Here is a 22,136-nt window from a genome sequence, read left to right as displayed (position 1 = left end):
ATTGATATTAAGGCGGTTTTAAAGAACCGCCGTAATATCGAGACGTTACGGCAATTGTTGCTGCTGCCGTAATTGGCTATATATATTTTGGTGGTTCTGGTGATTATGGCGGTTTTAACCGTCATTTTCACACACATATAAAAAAAATTGTAATCCCTGACTCATTCAACGCCATTCTTCGTTCTAGCTAGGGCTTCTCCTCTCTGAAGTCTGAACAAATGACGCTCTCATCTCCTCCGTGTAAAGAAGCTCTCCGACAATGCCGTTCTTCCTTCTAGGGCTTCTCCTCTCTCTGTCGGTTATGATCTCTCCAGGTACCTCTCCCTCTCATGTTAAATTAAAATGCTGTTTTATTTTGTTTTTTCTTTTGTGCTGTGGAGACGAAGATTCCGGCGAGAGGCAAGGTTCTGGTGGCTACTGATCTCAGTATTTCGATTCCAGAAGGCACCGATTTTTTCATTTTTGTTTGGGTTAGGGTTTCAAAATCACTTTTGGTGCTGATTTTTAGGTGGTTTTGTTTCTCTGTAGCTCTGTTAGGGATTTTTGGGTCTTCCAGTGAAGCATTGACGTTAGTACAGGGTGATTGACGATGATCTCAGGTCTTCTTTCTTAACTTTACTCCCTCCTCTCTCTCTCTCTCTCTCTCTCTCTCTCTCTCTCTCTATTAAGGTGTTTCGCTGATCTCCGATCTCAGATCTTAGATCTGAGAAAAAACTGCTCCAATCTCAATTTCTCTATTTGCCTCTTTGGTTCTTTTTTGGTTCTTTTAAGCAAAGCTATAAATGAGTAATCTCTGTAGTTGTTTAGCTCTGCTGCCCTTGCTCTGTTCAATGTTTTTTGCATTAACTGAACCCTTGCTCTGCCCTTGAAACTTGCACGTACCTCGTTAAATGCATGATGCACACATGCACATTTTTCACACTCACATAAGATCCTCGTTTTATTTTACTAAAGAAATCAGGTTTAGTTTTCTATCCATTTGTATGTTTATTAAAAATTAAGATGTTAATATTTTTGATGTCTCAGGTTTTGTTTCGGCCATAAATCAATATATAAGATTTTACTTGGACAATCATTTTTGGGAATTCTTTGAGGTTAAAGTTTTAAACAAATTTGTTCAATCTCTCAGGGGCTAGAACTATTAACACAAGAAAATATTTATATCAGCCATGTGACATTCATAATCATTGATAGATAGAGTGAGCTGGTTCAAGAAACAAGCTATCTTTGTGTGTAAGTTGGTGAATTTGCTAGACTTGGTTCTGGAAGTTTTAGTGTTTTCTTTGTGTGTCTTGCTCATTAATCATTAAGTTTTAGTATTTTCTTTGTGTTTCTAGATTTGTTTCCTACTTTAAATTTGACCCCCCTCTAAATCTTACGCTTAAATTTGACCCCCCTCATTACGCTTATTTGTAGCATTCTAATATTGTTTTTGCCTTTGTGAATTTTATACATAGGCTGTTGACAAATTACCAATTATCCCTACTGCACTAGAATTAATTGGGATACTATTTACTACGGTAAATGAATACAGATTAAATCTTCTATTTATATTCTTAATGTGCTTAATGTTGTATAGTAATATAAACTTCTCTTTTTATTTCAGTGGTTTACATATCGATATCTCTTGTTCAAGCCCGACCGGTAAGTATTATTTCTTACTTTCATCTTGATATTGACTACATTATAATATTAATAGCATTGGTCGAAATCTATGTCAAAGGACTAATTATAACCATGCAAAATTGGTTGATGATTAAAGCTACCTTGTAAAGAGACTAACCTGTCTCAATTATAGTGGTTAATGATTTTTTTCCTACAATACTTTCTTAAATCGGATCTTTTTTGCTTGTCCTTTGTGACAGAGATCTCAATAAATTGGCTAGTATTGTACCTAATTTGCAAGCAATTTCATTTGAATATTTTTTACTTACACAGGGAAGAGCTCTTTAGAATCCTGAACAAGTTAGTATCAGATATTTGCTAGACTTGGTTCTGGAAGTTTTAGTGTTTTCTTTGTGTGTCTTGCTCATTAATCATTAAGTTTTAGTGTTTTCTTTGTGTTTTCTAGATTTGTTTCCTACTTTAAATTTGACCCCCCTCTAAATCTTACGCTTAATTTAGCCGTGACTATATGTACCTCCTCACAATCCTTTATCATTCGATGCTTTGTGTATTTGTTTGATGTTAATTCTGTCATTCTTAAATTAGGTCTTATATTTGTTTCTCCTTTGTTCTAGCTGATTGGATTTGTTATTGATCAGGGCCTAGCTGCCTTAATTGGATTTGTGTTCTTGTGGTTTAATTGGCAACCTATAAAGTGAAAGATTCTTAATAAGGTAATAGCTTCGTGTTCTTTCTTATCAAGTTACTAACCATTTTAATTTGTTATTGCCTTAATTAGCATTAGCTGGTTCCCTTTTTCTAGTACAAAATATTTAGTTCAGAAACCGTGACCAATTTAATGGAGTCTTCATGGATTAGTTGCATAAGGTTTACTAGTCCAATCCCTTTTGTTAACCGATATTACATCAATCTTATTTTCTTAGAAATATTAATTATGTTAGTAGCTAGATTGGCATGTCGTACATTATTTGGTGGCCTGGTGGGGAAGAGATTTGGGAGGGAAAATAACTAAATCAAATTGAACATATATTTAGAGGCTTAAATACATTAGTAGATATTTGTTATCTATTTCTTCATCTTACCAAATACAACATTAATGTAATAATGTTGTTCCCTTCAAGTCTTCAACTAAGCCATAGCAATGAATGATACCTTTCTAGAATTAAAAGTACATGAATGTAGGGAGGGAAAAAAATTAGAAAGAAAGAAAAGAAAAGAAGCAAATTTTCATATATTTTTGTCTAAACACACAGCTTCATTTCCAATTTTTAGTAGCTTGTTTTCATTAGTTTCCTTCTTAATTACCTTTAACTGTTCCATTACTTGAGGCAGGGCATTGACTTTATACATAGCTTAATAATTAAGAACATCTCAGATTGTACATAGAAATTCTATGAATACAGATTCATGTCTTAGATAATGTACATATTTATATCTATATTTAGATCAAAATCATCTTCATCAGCAGTCAAGTTATCATTATTAGCTGCCTCAGAGGGAAAATTCGCATTCGAAAAGATCACTGAAAGTTCCTGGATAGTTTAATAAAGTTTATTTTCATGCTAAGTTATATAAGTTACTTTGTAGTTTGCATATCTCTCTTTATATTATTAATTTTATCATCATGGACAATATGGTCACTTTGTTTTTAATTTGATCACTTCCGATTAATTTTAAAATATATGATGTCAGTTAGGCCAATATGTTATATACATGAACATGCTTGGGTGAACCACCTAGCTAGCTTCCTTGGGATTTCGTGTACATTAATTAGTTATATATTTAATTTTAATAAATCTGTTGGTGATAATTTTTCATGTGAAATAGGTTTTAGATCTTCATCAACTCTTGCTGCTAGCTACTTTACTTTGAAAAAAAGGGAAATTATCATTTGAAAGAGGTAATTATAATTTTCTTATATTTTCTTTTAAATACTATTTAAGTTTTTAATATCTAATTTGCATATAAAAGAATAAATTTCTTGCCTTTAGAATATATATAGATTTTTAATGAATAGATTTTTTAAAATCCTTATTTGTAATTCCTCTTAGTCATGTCAATAGATAAGTCATGGATTGGAAAACCACGAACCACGCATGAGTATAAAGATGGTTTAAACAAGTTTTTGGATTTTGCTTTTGAGCATCGATCTCTCGCGGGTCGTCAGATTAAATGCCCTTGTCCGGTGTGTGGTTTTGGCAAGTGGTAAACAAGAGAGAAAGTTTTTGAACATTTAATAGTCAAGCCATTTCCAGAAAACTACAAAGTTTGGTATTGGCATGGTGAAGAAGTAGTTGGAGTTGGGTCACAAGTTCATTAAACTAGTCGCATTGTACAAGATGATTCGACATCTCAGCATCCAATGGTAACAATGCTCAATGACGCGTTTGGAGTTGCTGGACCTGACTTGAATGAAGATGGAGATGGAGATGGAGATGAAGACAACATAGAAGATGGAGATGGAGACAATGCAGAAAATGAAGAGCACAATGGAGAAAATGTAGAATTTTACAAGTTGTTAGAAGATGGTAATGAACAATTGTATGAAGGGTGCACAAAGTATTCAAAATTGTCTTTTTTAATTAGTCTGTATCACATAAAGTGCTTATATAGAATAAGCGACAAAGCCATGACCAAAATTCTTAAGTTATTAAAAGATGCCTTTGGAAATGCAAAGATTTCAAATACATTCTATGAGGCCAAGAAAACCATAAATAAACTAGGGCTTAATTATACCAAGATACCTGCTTACCCTAATGACTGCATGTTATATTGGGGGGAGGATGAAGATTTGCAAGAATGCAAAAGATGCAAGACATCTAAATGGAGCGATGCTAAAAAGAAGAAACCAGCAAAGATCTTGCAATACTTTCCACTAAAACCGAGACTTCAACGATTATTCATGTGTTCTAAGACTGCTCAATCAATGCAATGGCATGCTTTGGCAGAAAAGAAAGATTCGAAGATGAGGCATCCGCGGGATTCTGAAGCTTGGAAGACATTTGATTTACTTCATGATAGGTTTGCCGAAGATCTCGAAATGTATGTCTTGGTCTTGCAGCTGATGGATTCAACCCCCTTTGGAGCTATGCGTACAAACTATAGCGTTTGGCCAGTGGTGCTTATTCCATACAATCGGCCTCCATGGGAGTGCATGAAGCCAACATCACTTATCTTGTCAATGATTATTCTTGGAGAGAAAATGCCGGGGAACAACATAGACGTATACTTACAACCTCTTATTAAAGAGTTAAAAGAGTTGTGGTATGATGGTGTTCAAACATTAAATAGGTTCAGGAATGAAATGTTTACATTGCGAGCAGCATTAATGTGGACAATTAGTGATTTTCCAGGCCTTGGTAACTTATCTGGGTGGAATGTACACAGTAAATATGGTTGTCCTACATGTAACTTCAGCACTAATTCATATAGATTAAAGCATGGTGGAAAATTGTGTTTTTTGGGGCGTCGCCGTTTCTTAGAAAGGGGTCATAAGTTTAGGCTAAGTCGTGCAAAATTTAATGGAAAAGTTGAGTTGAGGGATCCCCCAGCAGTACTAACAGGATCAGAAATATTAGAACAACTTGAAGGAATCAATGTTTCATTTGGGAAAGAACTACAGGAAAGTAAAGGTAAGAGGATTCGACGAAAAGTTGTTGAAGAAGATGATGAATCGGGGATGTGGAGGAAGAAAAGCATATTTTTTGATCTTCCTTATTGGGAGTCTAACTTATTGCGCCATAATCTAGATGTTATGCACATTGAAAAGAATGTTTGCGACAATGTATTATACACTTTGCTCAATGAGGCTGGAAGGTCAAAGGATAATCTCAAAGCTCGTAAGGATCTTAAAGAAATGGGTATAAGGAAAGATTTATGGCCAGATGAAAATGGGAGATATCATCCATCTTTGTTCACAATGTCAAATTCCATGAAAGATATATTCTTGTGTACTATAAAGAATATTAGAGTACCAGATGGTCTCTCAAGTAATATTTCACGGTGTGTTGACCTGAAGCAAAGAAAGCTTTCTGGATTGAAGAGCCATGATTGCCACGTTCTTATGCAGCAACTATTACCCATTGCCATACGTAATGTGCTGCCAGATAAAGTTACTGCAGTGCTAATAGAGTTGTCTTCATTCTTTCAACAGTTGTGCTCTAAAAGCTTAAGTCTTACAGAACTTGAGAGGCTCTAACCTCGAATTATCCTTACCCTTTGTCATTTAGAAATGTTGTTCCCTCCTTCTTTCTTTACAATCATGGTTCATTTAACTTGTCATCTAGTTGATGAAGCAAAATTCGGAGGACCAGTACACTATAGGTGGATGTATCCTATTGAGAGGTAAAAAATTCCTCCCGGGACAAGTCGGCAGCAGCTCCAAATTCCTCCCGGGACAAGTTGGCAACAGCTTCAAATTCCTCCCGGGATAAGTCAGCAGCTTCAAATTCCTCCCGAGACAAGTCAGCAGCTTCAAATTCCTCCCGAGATAAGTCGACAGCAGTTGCAAGCTCCTCCCGAGACAAGTCGGCAGCCTCAAATTCTTCTGAGCCATCATTAGTTGCTCCAACTATATCTGAGCATCCGTCCGAACCTAAACGTAAACGTGGGTGTGAATCTAAGCATTACTGGACTGTTGATGCCATATGTATGTAATATTCTCAAATGTAATATTCTCCAGCCACCTATCACACCATTTCTTTCACTCCTCTTCCTTTCCAAATTTCACTATCTTCCAATTTACATGTCCTTGTTCAGATTTTCCTCCAAAATATTTATGAGCCATGAAATGTTCATTTTAGTTTTATTTTTCGTTAATTTGGAGCAAGATTAGCCCAGTTTTTTTCGAGAATTAATCTACTTATTTGGTTCAAATTAAGAAAGACTTTAAAATCTAGACAAATAAACCCACCTAAAAGACTCATTTCCACTTTGATTTCTAGAAATATTAAGCTGATTGTTGAAGTTTAGCTTCTTCCTCATTTAATTTCTATAGAGGCAATGCTTGGTCATTAAACATTATCACAACAAAGAGCAAAATATTCAGAATAACAAAAAAGCTTTGAAGTTATTGATCTTCACGCATATTTTACATATGCATGATTTCTCTAAAGTTGATAATTCCATATTAAAGAAAATTAGATACCAGATCTGAATGAAAACTTTTGGCATAGCATGATTTTATTGAGATACATATTCTGACTCTAATGTATCCTTTACTGAAATTATGTTACGAGAATATATAGTACATTTTTTTCTTGTTTTAATAATGATATTTATCTTGCAGTGGATATTACTAATATTAGCCTATTTTCACCTTGATTCGGAATTCTGATGTATAATATATAGTATTATATATGTTGTTGTTACATTATACCCTGTACAAGAATCAATCTTTTATAATATATATCTATCATCATATGTTTTATTCTTTAGTTGCTCAATTACTCATTTATTTATATTTATTTATCTATTTTAGATGAATATGAAAATAGTACACGCCTTCATTTATTAGTGAAGGATGTGCATAATTTGCCAGAAGGTTTGCGCATAGTTGTCAATTTTGATAGACAACATGCAGCAATAGGAGAAGCAGCCGGACTCCTTGCAAGAATTTGTGGGCAATTGGCCACTGATTGTGTAGCATTTTCAATCAGTTTTGATAAGTGGTCAGACATTCCAGAGAGCTCTTTTGAAAATCAATGGAATATTTTTTTCCAAGTAAGAAGATTACTTAAACTCTAAAGCTTATTTCTTTGTCATTATTTAGTTATATTTGTTAGTTAATATATATTCTTTGTTCCATATTAAAGGCTCGATTTTGCTTCAAAGTATGTGATAGCTTGGCCAAACGATTTCTGCTCCAATCGCTTGGCAAAAAATGGAGGGAACATAGGATAAAGCTTTGGAACGAGTTTTATGATCCGAGGTTGAGTAAAACCGAGATCATAAATAATACACCAGAAGATATTGCTCTTGATCAATGGGCTTTATTCGTAGAATATCGTTTGAAGTCTGAAACTCAGGTAAGTACTTACAATCCTAGTTAAATGTTGTCCCACTAAAAAGCCTTATATATTTTGCTGCTGTAAATAGGATATTGAATTCATATGGAATGTTGTGAATGCATGTTTAACTCTATTTAATTGTGTCCAAATTTATTTTTCAGAATCTTTGTAAGAGGAATCAAGAAATTCGGCAAAAACAAATAATTCCTCATACTTCAGGTGCTAAATCAATTGCAAGAAGAAGGGCTAAATTGGTAATCATTTCTATGTGTGGATTTCATACATTTAATTTTATTTTGGCATTATCCAATTTTTCAATTTAATTCCACTTGTCTCCCTAACTATTATGAGAATTGTCATGATAAAATATCAACACAACTTTCACAGGTTCGTTTCTATGTTGGTAATCATGAATTGGTAATCATCAATAACATTAATTTCTCAGCTTATGTTTAGTTTGTTGCCATTATTATATTTTATATAGCATAGGAGTCATTATGTTAGCACCTAATGCATCTCTGTTGTTATATTGTTGCTCTTAGTAACTTAATTTTATGCATATCTTTTCTTCAATGATATATTTCTTGATTGAGTCTTTCTACTTTTCTTGAATTTTAGACGGAAGAGACGGAAAAAGAAGTTAGTAGGGTTCAAATGTGGGACATCACTCACAAGAAAATAGATGGAAGTTATGTTAATGAAAAGGCTAAAGAAATAGCGGTAAGACTAAAGTACAATAAGTAACTTGTTTGTATTTCTTTTTCTTTCTTTTTTATAAGATAATATTATGTTTGATTCTTTCCCTTTCTTTTTATATATGTAGGAGAAGATTGAAGCATATAGCAGTCAACAAGCGGTGGAATCAACCGTTAATTCTCCTCTTGATGCTCTTGGAGTAGTTCTTGGGAAAGAGCACCCTGGTCGTGTTCGAGGTTTAGGCATGGGAGCTATTCCAACTGTTGCTTTCAAGAACAACACCACAAGAATTAGTCAGATGAACTTAGGTTCTTCAAATGATGCTAGCACATCATCTACTTGTGGTCCCAATGTGCAAAAAGCGCTGGATACTATTAAAGCGCAGTTGCAAGCATTAGTCTCTTATATTGCTTTTAAGGAAGGAGGTAAAATTCCAGTAAAATTAGTTGGAATGTTTCCTACTCAACAAATTTCACAAGTACAAATACAATTTATGTTCTTAATTCCTTATTCCATGTGTAATACAAAAAAGTTGTTAAGTGTCTTAATGGACTGGATCTACCAAATAAAGCTAACCCTATTCTAACATGCAGACCATCCTTTATCAAAAGAAACCTCGCTCCTTCTCCTTCTCTCTCTCTATTTCTTTCCGTCTCTCACTATCTCACATTCCTTCCTTGGATACTTTATTGAGCATGAATAGTTAATTACATTCTAAATAGAGATACCCTTTATTGTTAAATATGGACTATGCAACATTTAATTAATTAATTTATTTCAGGCATAGTACAGTAGCCATAGTTAAATGTAATTAAACAATAATTTTTGCTTGATGTATTATGGACAACATAATCTCACATTTGGCTGTTTATGTGTTATGGCATAACGCATGGGGGCATTTCGTGGTACGACACCCTTTTTAGCATAATTATTAGTACGAACCTCGTCAATGACCTATCAGATACAATGGTAATAATAGAAAGCATTATTGACTTTATATATGTCTCAGTCATATGAGTATATATTTGGCAGAGTAGTGCTTCCTGATTATTTTAGGATTGGTCCTTACAATAATGAGCATATTATATATTGTTGGCATATTATAAGACTCATAATAATCTTTATGGGCTCATTTTTGTATAGTGAAAGCTCATTGTTATCTATATATTAGAGATATAACTTTATCTTTTTTTATCAATAGTAGAATAAAGTAGTAGCTCTGAATTCAAGTAGTACTGTATAAAAGTGCAGTTTGTGTGATTGTATATATATAGAGAGTGGAAGTGGTGGTGGTGATGGTGCATGTGGTATATAGCAGTTTTAAGATAAGATATAATTTGGAGGGTAGCTACATGGATATTTATTTGACAAAATAGAGAGAGATCGATGGTTGAAATAGTTAAATTAGTGTGAGTTTCCTTTTCCTAATTCCCAGAAAACAGAGGATTTATTGTGCAAAAGTGCAGTTTTCTTTTTTGATTGAATAAATTTATATTAATAGTTTCAGATTCAATTTTATATCTTTTTTTATTGTACTCATAATTATATTTTTGTTGTAGGGATTGGATCAAGAGAGTGAGATTCCATCACCAAGAGAGTTAGGAAGTAGGTCTTCTGGAGCGAGCAACAAAGAAGCATGATCTTGTATGATAAAGATTTTATGTATTAAGTATTATAGATATATGTTAAGACAAATTATTGAAAAATGTTATCTTTGATACTTTGTTTTTGGATTATAATTTTTTATTTTCGGAGATTGTGTATGAATTAAAAATCTTGTTATGATGTTTGATTTAAGGTTATGCTTTTTGGTTATTATGAGTTTTTAAAGTTTGAGTTCTAAAAATGTCACTTTAAATATATAGTTTCAATCACATTTTAAAAAGTATAAAATTGTAATTAGGTAAAAACGATGGCTAAAAACGCCATTTTAAACAAAAATGGTGCCATTATATCCTGGTAAAACGGCAGTTAAAAAATGCCATTTTAATCGAAAAGGATGCCATTATATCCTGGTAAAAATGGCAGTTAAAAAATGCCATTTTAATCGAAAAGGATGCCATTAAACCCTGGTAAAAATGGCGGTTATAAACGCCATTTTAATCGAAAAGGATGCCATTAAACCCTAGTAAAAACGGCAGTTATAAACGCCATTTTAAACGAAAAGGATGCCATTAAATACAGGTAAAAATGGCGGTTATAAACGCCATTTTAAACGCCATTTTAAACGAGGAGGATGCCATTAAACCCAGGTAAAAACGGCGTTTATAAACGCCATTTTAAACGAGGAAGATGCCATTAAACCCAGGTAAAAACGGCGGTTACAAACCACCATTTTAAACAACAACAAAACCGCCGTTTTATCTGGTTAAAATGGCGGTTAAAAACCGTCATTTTAACCGCCAAAAAACCGCCGTATTATCCACTGGTTATTATGGCTGTTTTCAAAAAACCGCCGTAATAACCAGAATGGCACCCAGAATTCCGGCATTTCTTGGAAGCGCCATTTTCGGTAATAATGGTGGTTGTAACCGCCGTAATTACCTTAAAAAACCGCCATTTTAACCCTTTTTTTGTAGTGATACTCATTCAATCTAAGGTAGAACAGAGGTGGTTATCAGACACGCGTTCATAGATTGAGAATGGTGATGAGTGTCACGGATCATCACATTCATCATATTGAAGTGCGAATGAATATCTTAGATAGAAACAAGCGTATTTGAATAGAAAACAGAAATAATTGCATTAATCCATCGAGACACAGTAGAGCTCTTCACCCCCAACAATGGGGTTTAGAGATTCATGCCGTCAGAGATACAAAGTTCAGATCTAAAAATGTCAAAAGGTATAGAATAAATATCTAAAAGTTGTTTAAATACTAAACTAGTAACCTAGGTTTACAGAAAATGAGTAAACTAAGACAGATAGTGCAGAAATTCACTTCTGGGGCCCACTTGGTGTGTGCTGGGACTGAGACTTGAGCTTTTCACGTGCCTGGGCTGTTTCAGGAGTTGAACATCAGGTTGTAACCTTTTTTGGGCGTTTAACTCCGATTTGCAACATGTTTCTGGCGTTTAACACCAGAATGAAACATGGAACTGGCGTTAAATGCCAGTTTATGTCATTTATCTTCGAGAAAAGTATGGACTATTATGTATTGCTGGAAAGCACTGGATGTCTACTTTCCAACCCAGTTAAGAGCGTGCCAATTGGACTCTTGTATGTCCAAAAAATCCATTCCGAGTGCAGGGAGGTCAGAATCCAACAACACCAGCAGTCCATTTTCAGCCTGAATCAGATTTTTGCTCAGCTCCCTCAATTTCAGCCAGAAAATACCTGAAATCACAGAAAAACACACAAATTCATAGTAAAGTCCAGAAATATGAATTTTGCCTAAAAACTAATAAAAAGATGCTAAAAACTAACTAAAACATACTAAAAACTAGATGAAATTACCCCCAAAAATCATATAAAATATCCGCTCATCAATCCTTACCCTTGTTCCTGCTCATGTGAAAAAGAAGAGAACGGAAAAGAAGAGGAATCCTCTACATCACAGTATATAGATTCCTTTATGTAAGAAGAAGAAGAGAAGAAGAGAAGAATGAGGTATAGAGAAAATAATGAGAATTCGAACACAGAGATGGAGAGAGGGTTCAAATTTTAAGAAGGAGAGAAGTGTTAGTAAATAAATAAATAAATAGAAAGAGATGAGAGAGAGGGAATTCGAATATTAAATAAAAGAAAAGAAAAAATATTTTTGTTTTTATTTTAAATATTAGTTAGTATTCAAAAATTAGGAAAGGAACAAAATAAAATTAGGGTTTAAAACAATTAGTTAATTAAAAAGATTTTTGAAAAAGTTGTTAGGGGTTTTTGAAAATTTAGAAGTGAAAAAGTAGTTAGGTAGTTTTAAAAAAGATAAGAAATAGTAAGTTTTGAAAAGATAAGAAGTTAGAAAAAGATTTTGAAATTAAAATTTGAAAAAGATATGATTTGAAAAAGATTTGATTGAAAAAGATATGTTTGAAAAGATATGATTGAAAAAGATTTGATTTTTAAAATTAAAATTGATGACTTGACTAACAAGAAACTAAAAGATATGATTCTAGAATTTAAAGATTGAACCTTTCTTAACAAGAAAGTAACAAACTTAAAATTTTTTGAATCAAATCCTTAATTGTTAGTAATAATTTTGAAAATTATGAAATAAAAATAAGAAAAAGATTTTGAAAATCAATTTATTTAAAATTTTTCGAAAAACATAAAATAAAAAATGAAAAAGATTTAATTTTTGAAAAAGGTTTGAAAAGATAGAATTTTTAAATTGAAAATGTGACTTGACTCATAAGAAACAACTAAATTTTAAAAAATTTTTGACTGAGTCAATCCAAAATTTCAAATTTTACGAGAGAAATAAGGGAAAGATATTTTTTTGATTTTTGAATTTTTAATGAGGAGAGAGAAAAATACAAAAATGACTCAAAACATGAAAATTTAAGATCAAAACAAAAAAATGCATGCAAGAACACTTTGAATGTCAAGATGAACACCAAGAACACTTTGAAGATCATGATGAACATCAAGAACTTATTTTTGAAAAATTTTTAAGAAAAGAAACACATGCAAGACACCAAACATAGAAATTTTTAAACTTTTGACTCTAAAAATTCGAAAATGCATATAAAAAACAAGAAAAAGACACAAAACAAGAAAATCACAAGATCAAACCAAGACAATCATCAAGAACAACTTGAAGATCATGAAGAACATAATGCATGAATTTTCGAAAAATGCTAGAAAAATAAAAACATGCAATTGACACCAAACTTAAAATTTGACACTAGAATCAAACAAGAAACACAAAATATATTTTGATTTTATGATTTTATAAAAAAAATTTGTAATTTTTCGAAATTTTTTTTGGAAAAACGAAAAAGAAGAGAAAATTTTTTTTGAAAGATTTTTGAAAACTTTTTGAAAATAGAACAAGAAGAAAATTACCTAATCTAAGCAACAAGATGAACCGTCAGTTATCCAAACTCGAACAATCCCCGGCGACGGCACCAAAAACTTGGTACACAAAATCGTGAGTTCATACTTTTCTCACAACTCCGCGCAACTGACCAGCAAGTGCATTGGGTCGTCCAAGTAATACCTTAAGTAAGTAAGGGTCGATCCCACGGAGATTGTTGGCTTGAAGCAAGCTATGGTCATCTTGTAAATCTCAGTCAAGCGGATTCAAATGGTTATGAGGTTTTGATTATTAAAAATGAAATAAAACATAAAATGGGATAGAGATACTTATGCAATTCATTGGTGGGAATTTCAAATAAGCGTATGGAGATGCTTTGTTCCCTCTGAGCCTCTGCTTTCCTATTGTCCTCATCCAATCATGCGTACTCCCTTCCATGGCAACCTGTATGTTGGTGGATCACCGTTGTCAATGGCTACCATCCGTCCTCTCAGTGAAAACATGTCCGCTACGGTTTCCCGCATGGCTAATCAGCTGTCGATTCTCGATCGTGTCGGAATAAGATCCATTGATCCTTTTGCACACTATCACTGCGCCCAATAGTCACGAGTTTGAAGCTTGTCACAGTCATCCCATCCCAGATCCTACTCGGAATACCACAGACAAGGTTTAGACTTTCCAGATCTCAAGAATGCTGCCAATTGATTCTAGCTTATACCACGAAGACTCTGATCTCACGGAATGGAAGGCTCTGTTGTCAGGAGAGGCAACCATGCGTCGTGAACCAGGAGGCCAAGAGATACACACTCAAGCTCTTGCAGATAGAACGGAAGTTGTTGTCAGGCACGCGTTCATAAAGGAGGATGATGATGAGTGTCACAGATCATCACATCCATCAAGTTGAAGTACGAGTGAATATCTTAGAACAAGAATAAGTGTGAATTGAATAGAAAAACAATAGTACTTTGCATTAATTCATGAGGAACAGTAGAGCTCCATACCTTAATCTATGAGGTGTAGAAACTCCACCGTTGAAAATACATAAGTGATGAAGGTCCAGGCATGGCCGAATGGCCAGCCCCCAAAACGTGATCAAGAGATCAAAAGTGATCCAAAGAAAGTCTTAAAAATGATCTAAAGATATAAATACAATTGTAAAAAGTCCTATTTATACTAAACTAGTTACTAGGGTTTATAGAAATAAGTAGATAGTGTAGAAATCCACTTACGGGGTCCACTTGGTGTGTGTTTGGGCTGAGCATTGAAGATTTCACGTGCATAGGCTCTTCTTGGAGTTTAAACGCCAGTTTTGGTGCCAATTTGGGCATTTAACTCCAGCTTCGGTGCCAGTTCTGGCGTTTTACGCCAGAAAAGGTTCTTTGGTGGGCGTTTGGACGCCAGTTTGGGCCATCAAATCTCGGGCAAAGTATAGACTATTAAACATTGCTGGAAAGCCCAAGATGTCTACTTTCCAACGCAATTGAGAGCATGCCAATTAGGCTTCTGTAGCTCTAGAAAATCCACTTCAAGTGCAAGGAGGTCAGAATCCAACAGCATCTTCAGTCCTTTCTCAGCCTTTGAATCAGATTTTTGCTCAGGTCCCTCAATTTCAGCCAGAAAATATCTGAAATCATAGAAAAACACACAAAATCATAGTAAAGTCCAGAAATGTGATTTTTGCATAAAAACTAATAAAAATATACTAAAAAGTAACTAAAACTTATTAAAAACTATGTAAAAACAATGCCAAAAAGCATATAAATTGTCCGCTCATAAAGCAGCGTTCTCTTATTCGGAATATCCGACCTTGTCTGTGGCATTTTGAGTAGAATCACCAAGGAAATGGACTGCTAGAGCTTCACCCCGTTCAGATTGGATGACTGCTAACCCAACGTTTGATCTAAAGTAGAGGAGATTACTGACCGCTGACCCGACGTTAATCATATACAACCTGCCATAGAATGAATCAATCAAAAGTTGGAGTAGATGGTGATAAAAGTTAATCCAGAAGGAAGAAGTATCTCTGAAGCCTCAACTGTTCTCATACCATTGATTTCACACCTATTGATGTGTGGAAAACGATCCAACACAAAACTCACCGGCAAGTGTACCGGGTCGCATCAAGTAATAATAACTCACATGAGTGAGGTCGATCCCACAGGGATTGAAGGATTGAGCAATTTTAGTTTAGTGGGTGATTTAGTCAAGCGAATCAAGTTTTGGTTGAGTGATTTGTGTTTAACAGAAAGTAAATGACAGTAAATGTAAAGGGGGAAGGGAAAAGTGCAGTAAATTGAAGAACAGAATTGTAAATTTGCAGAATCTTAAAGAGCAAGAAAGTAAATGACTGAAACTTAAAGTGCAAGAAACTTAAATTGCAGTAACTTAAATGGCAAGAAAGATAAATGGCGTGAATATAAAAGGGAATTGAGGAATGGGATTGCAAGATCTAAACAAAGAAGAAGTAAATTGCAGCAGTTGATTGAGCAGAATTTAAATCAGAAGCAAATAGCATTCAACAGAAAGGAAATAAAATGCAGTAAAGGTTCACAGAAGAACCCAAAATGAGTTGTGATCTCAGGACCCAAGGGCTTAGGTAGCAGAGCCTAAAACCCAATTTCCTTCCCAGATCTGAATTATCTAAGCAATTGACAGAAAATTAAAGAAGAAGTAATAGAAGAACAGAATTGGAATTGAATTATGCAGAAAACAAAGTGCAAAGAGCTTGAATGGGAATTGGGACAGAATTTCCCCAATTTCACACACCCAAAACTCAGAAAAAGAAGAGTAGAATTGCCCAAGGGAAATGAGGAAGGAGATTAGTCAATTCTCCCTTGATCCTCTTAGTGCTCGGACAAGTCTCTCAAGAAAGCTCAAAGAAAATGAAATTCAAAAGCCAAGGTCAAAGTCTAAGTGGTAAAAAAATAAAGTAAAAGCTAAAGGTAGCTAAAAAGGTCCTAATTACATCAAACTAACTTCTATATATACACTTTCTATTCTTGGATTTTGGGATTTGGATGGGCCTTTGATTTGGTGAAGAAATGAATTAAAATGAATTTTTAATTTGAATTTTGGCCCAAAATGTCACTCCCAGGAGGCTGCCCTGCCCTTGTGGAGGGCAGGGCAGAAAATTAATGCTTGGTGCTAGCAATTGGTGCGTGTTGGTGCAGCCTTGGTGCGCGTTTGGTGCGCCAGAGGCTGCCCTGCCCGCGCCAAGGGCAGGGCAGGAAAGGTTGATGCGCCAGATTTGAGGAGTGCGCGCGTTGGTGCTGCCAGAGGAGGAAATTGGTGCGCCAGGAAGAAAATTGGTGCGCCAGGGACGCAAAACGCTGCCCTGCCCGCGCCAAGGGCAGGGCAGGAACGGTTTGGTGCGCCAGGGACGTGAGTGTGCGCGCTTGGTGCTGCCAGGGGAGGAAATTGGTGCGCCAAATTTGTTGCTTGGTGCGCCAAGTTCTTGTGCCATCCAAATGCTGCCCTGCCCGCACCAAGGGCAGGGCAATGTCCTTTCCTTCACGTCCCAAGTTCGAATCACGGAGGAGGCAAACACGCTACATTTTTTTTTTGGCTTCTTGGCACGGTAGTGGACCTTAGTGCTTGGCTTCCTCATGGTTCCTTGTTCGAACCTTGTAGCATGCATAGTTGATATTTTCTCCTTGATTTTCTTCCTTATAGAGCCCGATTCTGCCCTCCACAAGGGCAGGGCAGAGTTTGCTTTCTCTTGGTCCCAAGGCACCATTTTGTGCTCTGCCCTTGTAGTGGGCAGGGCAGAGTTGCCTATTCTTGCTTGGTCACCTAATGTTGCTCTCCTAGAGGGCATTCTGCCCTTGTGGAGGGCAATGTTGCTTCCCCCATTGCAATGCGGCACGCTTCTCTCCTCTTTGGCCACGCTTTCCTTTTCTTGTGTTACGCTTCTTAGGCCACGCTTTTCATTTTCTTTTCTTTTCTTCACCTACAATAAACCAAACAACCACTCAAAGTATCACTAAATTCAAGAGGCTTATAAATCAATTAAAATGCAATTAAAATTAGCTTAAACCTCATGATTTAACATTAATTTCATGGTGGTTGCTTGATTTAGAGAAGTTATGCATTTTCACTCCAAATCACTTACTTAGGATACAAGAAAGTACATAAATGCTAGCAAAACAAGTGAAATTAGCTTGAAAAATGGGTATATGATGACTTGTCATCACCTATCAAGTAATGTTTTATTTAATTATTCTGTTTTATGCGTTTTCTCGTGACAACTATATTTTCTATCTGCCTGACTAAGATCTGCAAGGTAACCACTACTTGCTCAAACCAACAATCTCCGTGGGATCGACTCTCACTCACCTGAGGTATTACTTGGATGACCCGGTATACTTGCCGGTCTATCTGTGCGAAACGTGCGGAGTCAGTTTCGTGCCACCAGGTGTGCATACGCACAGGCTAAAAACTTGGGTGTCCGCGTACGCATGCAAAGGTCTGCATACACATAAGGTGAAAATTTAATAAGTCGCATACGCATGCATCGTGTCGTGTACGCATGACCATTCTGCGTACGCATGCAATGTCCGCATACACAGAGGCACTTGGCAGAGGCCAATGCCCGCGTACACATGTCAAAGGCCAAGTACACATCCATATCAGAAAATAGAAAATCTGATATGTTACAGAAATTAGTTTTTTAGTCTAATTTTCATCATAACTTTTTCTACAAGATTCTATTTTCAACCATTCTTGAACCGTTGGAAAGATCGATAAATGAATTTTTATAAAAATTTAATTTTGAAAATTTTTCAACTCTGAAGACCGAGTTACGGCCCGCCAAAGTTATCTAAAAATCTGTTTTTACCAAAAAAATACATTTACCAATTTTCTAATAATTCATAAGCCTCAATCATTTTCAACCAACAAAATAAATCCAAACCAACTCAAGTCAAATATTCACACACAACCAAATCCAAACCTACTCCATCTACACATTTCAACTCAAATACATCAATTCCACATTTCAAAAATCTCATTTTTTTACTATTTCATTAATCAATCAATTTCGCATACATTCCATACCAATTCTTCATTCAATCTCATACATTATCACACAATTCAATCATCACTTACAATTTTTACCTTTTTTTTGGCCTCTGGCCCAAAATTCACAGCCTCCGTCCCAATATTCATCAAATCAATATACATGAACTCATAATCATATGATTTCCTAAACAACACCAATTTCAATCAACCCGACAACAATGCATCATCCAAAACATCAATTATCATAACATGTCTTCTACACATACCATAATCCATCAAAATACTCAATTCAAACTTAATCCTATGGGCATCTAGCCTAGGATTTCATACCACATTATACGGTATCTAAATAAAACTAAAACCGTACCTCTTGTAGTTACAACAATTTGATCCTTCCTTGTAAATTTTTCACCAAGCACTAGATCCAAGCTCCACCAAGAGTTTCACAAGCCAATTTTAAGTTTCCAAGAGTAGCAAAATCTCACCCAACAACTCTAACACAACTAATATCATATATACATCAACCTAGGGTTTATAAAATCTAGTAAATCATAAGAGTTAATGATTTCTTACCTCAACCCATTGAATTTTGTGATGAATATCACCAATAGCTCATACTAGAGCACTCCTAAATAACCGAAATCATAAGATTTCCTCAAAATTCAACCGAAAAAAATGAAATAGAGAGAGAAACGGAAACTGGGCATGAGTTTCGAAATTTCTTACTACAATACCTAGATAAAATTGAAGAGTTCATCAAAAGTGACGCGTCGCTACAAACGGCTCGTCGATCGGAGCTCCGGAGAGAAAGTTATGGTGATTTAAAGTTTGGGAAGCTAGGTTTTCTTTCTCTCTTCTCTCTATCCGCCCCTCCCTCTCATTTTTAGGGTTAAACGAGCTTCAATACTCATAAATGATGCTTATATACCTTGAGCTTGGGTCCTACTTGGGCCCGGTTCACGTATATAACCCGTTAGCCCAATTTTGGGCCAAAACCTTTAAGATTAGCATTTTAAGTCGCGCTTTAGATATTTTTACTTTCTAAATCATAAATTCTAACTTTTTAATCTTTCTTACTAAAAATTAGTTTACTCAGCTATATTACCAGACAGATCTCAGCCGGTACCACCAGTCAAATTTTCGGTTCATGTTTTTACTCAGAAAACTATGGTTTTTTACTCAGAAAAATCCACGAAGTCCAAATATCATATCGAAATTACCAAATTATGATTGTTATATTTTATAACGATTTTGCCCATATTTAATTTATTTCTTAATTAACCTACGGTTTAACCGGGTTTTACACATGAAATCTCCCATTTTATATACTGTCTTCTACTTCTACTTAGCCATTCTTGCCTATTGGGCCTGGAATCACTCAACAAAATATATCACGGCATCGAATAGAATAAAAATAGAATAAAATTGATTAATTTAAGTATAAAAAAGCATGTTTGCACATTTAGGCATAAATTACAGAGAAATCACAAAAGTATGCTATTTAAGTGAATAAATATGGGTTTATGTGATGAAATCTATTCAATTCAAGCCAAAATTTACCAACAAATATAGATTCATCAGGCACCCAAGTATCACCCCACAGCTTCAGGCAGACCCACATTCAAGCAGACCTCAGAGACAGGCGCAGCCTACGCCGTGTGGCACTGGCCATTGACGTCATTTCCAGGGTGATCACTGTCAATGATTTCAAATATTTTCTTTTGTATGCTATTACTTTTGTGCTTACCATTAATGTATTTTGATGTACTTTGATGTATTTATATCACAATAGTTACATTTTGATGTAATTTGACAAAGTAATATTCGATGTATTTTGACTGAATAGTTTTGTTGTGTACTTATCACTTTGTATTTATATCATGGCAACGTGATTATGGTTTGTACTACAATATCAAAATACAAGATATGGAGTACAGAATATTTAGAATCCATTGTACGTAATGATGCAAATTCGGAATACAAAATATTGCGAATGAAAATAACACAAACTTAAACATAACTTCTTCCACATAACCAAAATAAACCCTAAACAAACACATACAAATTAACAACCGTAAACTAGGCCTCGTCCGTCTACTGGTTTGGACAACCCCTTCGGGTATGACTGGTTTTCCTGCATAAACTGCACTGTTTCTCTTGGTGTTTGCCGTCGTCTATCTCATCACGAAACCTAATGCATAAGCATCTTAAGCACTTTTAATTAGCATTTCTAATAGAAAAGTTGTTACTTTTTCTTAATAATTATATGATTTTCATGGCTTTTCTAGTAATACTTTGATTTTCTTGGTTTTATGATTCTTGTAGGAAAATGTTAGGAAAAGAGAAGCAAAACAATAATGAGGAACCAAGAACGAAAGACAAGTGGAAAGAGAATTCGTGAATGCTGTCAACCCTGACCTCTTCACACTCTAACGAGCATAACTTGATCTATAGAGGCCCAATTCATGCAGTTCCAGTGGCAATAGAAAGCCAACTTCTAGAATGATATATAATAGTTCATACTTTTTTTTGGCCTCAAGGTGCTAAATGCTGAAACATTGGCGTGTACCGCCAAACCGGGTCTAAGGTAATTCTTCTCGGGACTCCTGGCGCTAAGCGCCACTCCTCCGGCGTTTAATGCCCGACAGGCAGTAAGGAAGTGCCGAATTACATAAAAAGCAGTACCAAATTCCACCAAAGTGGTGTCGAATGCCTACAATAGCCCCGGACCTGAGAAATCATCGTAATTAATGAGCAATTAATCCTCCATTGTTAAGCTTAGGATCTCTACTTACTTTGATGGATTAATAATTATTTATTCTGCTACTCTTGATTAATGCTTTGATTATTTAAGAATTGGATTTGTTATTCATCCTCGAGATTAGTGATTATTTGAAAATAACTCTAATTCTACTTGAATTCCATTTGAGTCGTGAAAAAGTTATATAATTAGAATTACAACTTGAAACCAATTTCTCACAATTCCTAATTATCTGATCTTAGTGTGGTATGTGACATATAACTGCATTATGCTTTGGGATTCTTACAGTTGTATGGTTTATAAATCGGAATCTGAACTTCACCCTCTAATGCAATAGTGATCAAGGGATTGACGGTTGGTTACATTAGATGAGATTGGATTGCCTAGGATTTTATAGGTGGGGTTTGCCATAAACATAATCTTTGCATGATCAAGGTAGTTGACATTGAATATTAATCCGGACATTTAAACATCTCTGACACCTTAACTATCTTTATCATATTATTTTCTTAACCAATCTTAGTTTGCTTTTATTTAATTTTCTATTTTTATGTTATTTGCTATTGAAACCCTAAATTTTGATTCTTTAACTAGAATAATCAATTGACTATTATTTTCTTAATCTGTTAATCCTTGTGGGATCGATACTCACTCACCTGAGTTTATTACTTGGTATAACCCGGTGCACTTGTTGGTACATTGTGGATTGTAAATTTTGCACCAAGTTTTTGGCACCGTTGCCGAGAATTAATTATGATTAACAACTATCAGTTGATTGATTACCTAGATTAGACACTTTTTCTTTGTTTTCTGTTTTCTCTTCATAATAAAAAAAATAATTAATAAATAAAAGTTTATTTCTTCCTATTCTTTCTTCTTTTCCCCTCTTTTTACCACATGTATGTTTGATTTGGTTTTGTGTTTTGTGCTAAGGAAAAAAATAGAGAGAGATCACATGGGTTACTACTCACATTCAAGGAATGATTCATATTACTATGGATGGAGGAACTATCTGGATTTTAGTTGGAAAAGTCAAGGCCAAGGAAACTAC

The 22,136-nt window shown here is 34.9% G+C and overlaps 1 protein-coding gene and 1 long non-coding RNA gene across 5 annotated transcripts; both read left to right on the top strand.

The window, feature by feature from the left end:
- Nucleotides 1-535: 535 nt before the first annotated feature.
- LOC112702910 (uncharacterized) lies at nt 536-10,148 on the top strand. 4 transcript variants are annotated; one of them, XR_011863892.1, is made up of 5 exons: nt 536-599; nt 1,458-1,520; nt 1,607-1,644; nt 1,939-2,339; nt 9,890-10,148. It is a non-coding gene; the product is annotated as an uncharacterized lncRNA (long non-coding RNA). The 4 variants fall into 4 exon arrangements; XR_011863894.1 differs by having other exon boundaries at nt 548-599; nt 2,265-2,339; XR_011863893.1 differs by lacking the exon at nt 536-599 and adding an exon at nt 1,136-1,233 and having other exon boundaries at nt 2,265-2,339.
- Nucleotides 6,628-9,377, top strand: LOC112701348 (uncharacterized). The gene is made up of 7 exons (XM_072199816.1): nt 6,628-6,634; nt 7,106-7,347; nt 7,440-7,652; nt 7,796-7,888; nt 8,253-8,354; nt 8,458-8,808; nt 9,363-9,377. Exons 1-7 carry the CDS (start codon nt 6,628-6,630, stop codon nt 9,375-9,377), a joined length of 1,023 nt encoding a protein of 340 aa, XP_072055917.1.
- Nucleotides 10,149-22,136: the final 11,988 nt, after the last annotated feature.

The sequence above is a fragment of the Arachis hypogaea genome, chromosome 7, assembly GCF_003086295.3.
Source record: "Arachis hypogaea cultivar Tifrunner chromosome 7, arahy.Tifrunner.gnm2.J5K5, whole genome shotgun sequence".
In the NCBI taxonomy this organism is placed as follows: Eukaryota; Viridiplantae; Streptophyta; class Magnoliopsida; order Fabales; family Fabaceae; genus Arachis; species Arachis hypogaea.
This window is presented reverse-complemented; position numbering and strand designations above follow the sequence as displayed.

Bases quoted from the DNA above. Each gene is read 5' to 3' on its own strand.
- LOC112701348 (XM_072199816.1), top strand. The intron at 7,653-7,795 runs GTAAGTACTTAC...TTTATTTTTCAG, and splicing joins GTTTGAAGTCTGAAACTCAG to AATCTTTGTAAGAGGAATCA. The intron at 8,355-8,457 runs GTAAGACTAAAG...TTATATATGTAG, and splicing joins AAAAGGCTAAAGAAATAGCG to GAGAAGATTGAAGCATATAG.